The 6,000-nt window shown below is 45.9% G+C and overlaps 1 protein-coding gene across 1 annotated transcript in view; it reads left to right on the forward strand.

Moving 5' to 3' along the window:
- FRMD3 (FERM domain containing 3) overlaps window positions 1-5,736 on the forward strand; it is a 216,885-nt gene extending 211,149 nt beyond the window's left edge. Inside the window, exon 14 of the mRNA XM_077816390.1 lies at window positions 5,138-5,736. Coding sequence (XP_077672516.1) covers window positions 5,138-5,736 — 599 coding nt within the window. The remainder of the gene's footprint in view (window positions 1-5,137) is intronic.
- The last annotated feature ends 264 nt before the right edge of the window (window positions 5,737-6,000 follow it).

The raw sequence follows: 6,000 nt of genomic DNA on the forward strand, positions 1-6,000 counted from the left end.
TCATGTGTTCTAGACCCCTAATCATTTTTGTTGCCCTTCGCTGGACTCTCTCCGATTTATCCACATCCTTCTTGTAGTGTGGGGCCCAAAACTGGACACAGTACTCCAGATGAGGCCTCACCAATGTCGAATAGAGGGGAACGATCACGTCCCTCGATCTGCTCGCTATACCCCTACTTATACATCCCAAAATGCCATTGGCCTTCTTGGCAACAAGGGCACACTGCTGACTCATATCCAGCTTCTCATCCACTGTCACCCCTAGGTCCTTTTCCGCAGAACTGCTGCCTAGCCATTCGGCCCCTAGTCTGTAGCGGTGCATTGGATTCTTCCGTCCTAAGTGCAGGACCCTGCACTTATCCTTATTGAACCTCATCAGATTTCTTTTGGCCCAATCCTCCAATTTGTCTAGGTCCTTCTGTATCCTATCCCTCCCCTCCAGCGAGTTTAGTATCATCCGCAAATTTGCTGAGAGTGCAATCTACACCATCCTCCAGATAATTTATGAAGATATTGAACAAAACCGGCCCCAGGACCGACCCCTGGGGCACTCCACTTGACACCGGCTGCCAACTAGACATGGAGCCATTGATCACTACCCGTTGAGCCCGACAATCTAGCCAGCTTTCTATCCACCTTATAGTGCATTCATCCAGCCCATACTTCCTTAACTTGCTGACAAGAATACTGTGGGAGACCGTGTCAAAAGCTTTGCTAAAGTCAAGAAACAATACATCCACTGCTTTCCCTTCATCCACAGAACCAGTAATCTCATCATGAAAGGCGATTAGATTAGTCAGGCATGACCTTCCCTTGGTGAATCCATGCTGGCTGTTCCTGATCACTTTCTTCTCATGCAAGTGCTTCAGGATTGATTCTTTGAGGACCTGCTCCATGATTTTTCCAGGGACTGAGGTGAGGCTGACTGGCCTGTAGTTCCCAGGATCCTCCTTCTTTCCTTTTTTAAAGATTGGCACTACATTAGCCTTTTTCCAGTCATCCGGGACTTCCCCCGTTCGCCACGAGTTTTCAAAGATAATGGCCAATGGCTCTGCAATCACAGCCGCCAATTCCTTCAGCACTCTGATGCAACTCGTCCGGCCCCGTGGACTTGTGCACGTCCAGCTTTTCTAAATAGTCCCTAACCACCTTTGTCTCCACAGAGGGCTGGCCATCTCTTCCCCATTTTGTGATGCCCAGCGCAGCAGTCTGGGAGCTGACCTTGTTAGTGAAGACAGAGGCAAAAAAAGCATTGAGTACATTAGCTTTTTCCACATCCTTTGTCACTAGGTTGCCTCCCTCATTCAGTAAGGGGCCCACACTTTCCTTGGCTTTCTTCTGGTTGCCAACATACCTGAAGAAACCCTTCTTATTACTCTTGACATCTCTTGCTAGCTGCAGCCCCAGGTGCGATTTGGCCCTCCTGATATCATTCCTACATGCCCGAGCAATATTTTTATACTCTTCCCTGGTCATATGTCCAACCTTCCACTTCTTGTAAGCTTCTTTTTTATGTTTAAGATCCGCTAGGATTTCACCATTAAGCCAAGCTGGTCGCCTGCCATATTTACTATTCTTTCGACACATTGGGATGGTTTGTCCCTGTAACCTCAACAGGGATTCCTTGAAATACAGCCAGCTCTCCTGGACTCCTTTCCCCTTCATGTTAGTCCCCCAGGGGATCCTGGCCATCCGTTCCCTGAGGGAGTCAAAGTCTGCTTTCCTGAAGTCCAGGGTCCGTATCCTGCTGCTTACCTTTCTTCCCTGCGTCAGGATCCTGAACTTAACCAACTCATGGTCACTGCCTCCCAGATTCCCATCCACTTTTGCTTCCCCCACTAATTCTACCCGGTTTGTGAGCAGCAGGTCAAGAAAAGCACCCCCCCTAGTTGGCTCCTCTAGCACTTGCGCCAGGAAATTGTCCCCTACGCTTTCCAAAAACTTCCTGGATTGTCTATGCACTGCTGTATTGCTCTCCCAGCAGATATCAGGAAAATTAAAGTCACCCATGAGAATCAGGGCATGCGATCTAGTAGCTTCCGTGAGCTGCCGGAAGAAAGCCTCATCTACCTCATCCCCCTGGTCCGGTGGTCTATAGCAGACTCCCACCACTACATCACTCTTGTTGCACACACTTCTAAACTTAATCCAGAGACACTCAGGTTTTTCTACAGTTTCGTACCGGAGCTCTGAGCAGTCATACTGCTCCCTTACATACAGTGCTACTCCCCCACCTTTTCTGCCCTGCCTGTCCTTCCTGAACAGTTTATAACCATCCATGACAGTACTCCAGTCATGTGAGTTATCCCACCAAGTCTCTGTTATTCCAATCACGTCATAGTTCCTTGACATCACCAGGACCTCCAGTTCTCCCTGCTTGTTTCCAAGGCTTTGTGCATTCGGATATAAGCACTTGAGATAACCTACTGATCGCCCCTCATTCCCAGTATGAGGCAGGAGCCCTCCCCTCACATACATTCCTGCCTGTGCTTCCTCCCGGTATCCCGCTTTCCCACTTACCTCAGGGCTTTGGTCTCCTTCCCCCGGTGAACCTAGTTTAAAGCCCTCCTCACTAGGTTAGCCAGCCTGCTGGCAAAGATGCTCTTCCCTCTCTTCGTAAGATGGAGCCCGTCTCTGCCCAGCACTCCTCCTCCTTCATGGAACACCATCCCATGGTCAAAGAATTCAAAGCCTTCTCTCTGACACCACCTGCGTAGCCATTCGTTGACTTCGACGATTCGACGGTCCCTACCCAGGCCTTTTCCTTCCACGGGAAGGATGGACGAGAACACCACTTGCGCCTCCAACTCCTTTATCCTTCTTCCCAGAGCCACGTAGTCCGCAGTGATCCGCTCAAGGTCATTCTTGGCAGTATCATTGGTGCCCACGTGGAGAAGCAGGAAGGGGTAGCGATCCGAGGGCTTGATGAGTCTCGGCAGTCTCTCCGTCACATCGCGAATCCTAGCCCCTGGCAAGCAGCAGACTTCTCGGTTTTCCCGGTCAGGGCGGCAGATAGATGACTCAGTCCCCCGGAGGAGAGAGTCCCCGACCACCACCACCCGCCTTCTCCTCTTGGGAGTGGTGGTCGTGGAACCCCCAACCTCAGGACATCGCATCTCATGCCTTCCAACCAGCGGAGTCTCCTTCTGCTTTCTCGCCCCAGACATATCATCTGATCCACTCTCCGCAACGGTACCTGTGGAGAGAACATGAAAGCGGTTAGTTACCTGTGTCTGTGTTACTGGAACCCGGACATTCCGCTTACCTCTTCTGGAGGTCACATGTTGCCAAGCTTCTTCACTGGCCTCTTGGCTCCTCTGTGCAACCTGCTCTATATCTTTAGAGCTTTGTGCCCCTAGAAGCGTATCCTGAGTTTTGTCCAGAAAATCCTCAGTTTCTTGTATGCAACGCAGGGTTGTTATCTGTTGCTCCAGACCTTCAATCTTCTCTTCCAATATGGAGACCAGCTTGCACTTTGTACAGACAAAGTCGCTTCTGTCCTGTGGAAGAAAGACAAAGACTTCAGGATGGGATGCAGAAATAAAATTTATAGCCACCATAAATGACTGCTTCTTGGAGCAGCTAGTCCTGGAACCCAAAAAGGGAGAGGTAATTCTTGATTTAGTCTTAAGTGGACCACAGGATATTGTACAACAGGAGAATGTACCTGAACTGCTCGGTATTAGCAACATAATGTAGTTAAATTTAACATCACTGGAGTGTGGGGGAACCAAACAAACCCAAAACAGTAGCATTTAACTTCAAACAGGAACTACACAAAAATTAGGAAGCTAGTTAAACAGAAATTAAAAGGAACACTCATAAGAGTGAAGTGCCTGCAAACTGCTTGGAAACTATTTAAGAAGACCATAATACAGGCTCAAACTAAATGTGTACTCAAAATTAAAATTTAAAAAAAAATAGAGGACCACAAAAATAAAAAAGCCACCATGGCTAAACCGAGTAAAAGGGGCAATCAGAGGCCAAAAGACATCCTTTAAAAATTGTAAGTCTGATCCTTGTAAGGAAAATAGAAAGGAGCATAAACTCTGGTAAGCCAAGTGTAAAAGTATAATTAGGCAGGCCAAAAAAGAACACGAATATCAACTAGCAAAAGACACAAAAACTAACAGCAAAAAATGTTTTAAGTACATCAGAAGCAGGAATCCTTGTCAGTGCCAACTAAAGAGAATATAGTGTCATATTGGAGGAAACCTAGTGGGTTAGGAGCAGAGAAGAAAGTGAAGGGAGAGACTTCAGGGCATTGGGGAGATGGAAAACTCGAGAACAAAAGAAAGGAAGAAAAAGTCACAGAGTGGTGAGAATAAGGAAGATTTAGTGTGAGGGAGGAGGGCTGGAAAAGAGAGAAGCATCAAGGAGTGGGAAATGAGACCAATAACAAGGAGGGAGTGTAGACAAGAGAGGGACGACAAAGGAAGGAGACAGACATGGGAGAGAGAGATTCCTATCAGGACCCAGGGTATCCATTCACTTCCATCCATATCTCCTATTGTGTAGTCCCTCTTCTCCTTTCACATGGTCTCCTCTTGACAAGAATTTATAATAACCTGTCTTGATGTCATGATACCTGTGGTTGAATGGTAGGGATTAAATTTCCCAACCTCTAGGTGTTATCCTATCACTTTCCTGTCTCTCTCATTTCAAATGAAGGGTGAAGCTACATTTTCCTAGCTGCATCCTAGTAACACCTGTTTGTATAGTAAAACCAGGAGTTGGATGATTGGAAGTCTGCCTTCTAGTAGAAAATTCTCTTTCGCTTGCCATATGCTGCAGTTAACCACAAATATTAATGGCCTTAATTGTATGCTAAGATTAAAAGGTAATCGGGCCTCAAGTTTCAGAGGATTGAGTTCCTGTAAAAGACACTCCTCTTCTGCAGAATAGGTGGAATTGAAAAAGGGAATGTCATATTTAATCTAAGCCAGCCACAACTATACAGTACTAAAACTTTACCAATTTCAGTAATCAAGTTATAAGCAAGTGATTGTGGAATCCTCCTGCCACCACTGTGTTCTGAAAGAACATTTCATTTGTACAATTTCTTATACAAGATCCTACTGAAAGGATGAATTTGTCCGACATCAGAAATTGAGTCCTTTTTATCTCCCTTCTTTAGGTATCCAGCTGCCTAAGGAAGATGAAATCTCCGTACCTGTGGTATCTAATTCCCCTGCTAAGGATGTTGGGGAGAGTGTAGATCTCACCATTGAAGAGGAAGAGAAGATCAAAGAGGAACCTCTAACCATCTCAGAACTGGTGTACAACCCAAGTGCCAGCTTGCTGCCCACCCCAGTTGATGATGATGAGATTGACATGCTCTTTGACATCCCATCAAGAGCAGAGAATGAGAGAGAAGATACAGATTCATTTGAGGAACTGGAAGCGGATGAAAATGCATTTTTGGTTGCTGAGGAAGAGGAGCTGAAAGAAGCCCGTAGAGCACTTAGGTGCAGTTATGACTTTGTAATGGGCAACATGCAGGTAAATGCCTTCGTGAAGAGTTTCTCCAGGCTTCTTTTTGTAGGTCTTGGACTGTTGTTGTTTGTGTTTCCACTCCTCCTTGTCCTCTTGGAGTCGGACCTTGATATCTCCTTTCTTCATGAAATCCGTCAGACGCCAGAGTTTCAGCAATTTCACATTGAATATTACTGTCCTCTTAGGCAGTGGATAGCTTGTAAAATAAACTTCATTCGTGACATGCTGGGAAACTCTTAAATGTTAAAGAAATATGATACAACTAAGGGTTATATTCAAAATTTTAGTTAGCATTAGCTTCTCATAATGCCCATGAGGCCATCAGCAGGTAGCTATCTTCATTTTCAATCCATTACAGACTGTTCAAGATCTAACATTTACTTTTCATAAACAGTTGCTTTAGTTATAGGCTTATCTGGTGGCCTTTAAATAACCAAGAAGAGGTCTTATTTTTATTTCAGTGTTGAGTTCCTGATCATCTCTTGCATCAGACAAGACTGGATA

The sequence above is a fragment of the Eretmochelys imbricata genome, chromosome 5, assembly GCF_965152235.1.
Source record: "Eretmochelys imbricata isolate rEreImb1 chromosome 5, rEreImb1.hap1, whole genome shotgun sequence".
Lineage (NCBI taxonomy): Eukaryota > Metazoa > Chordata > Testudines > Cheloniidae > Eretmochelys > Eretmochelys imbricata.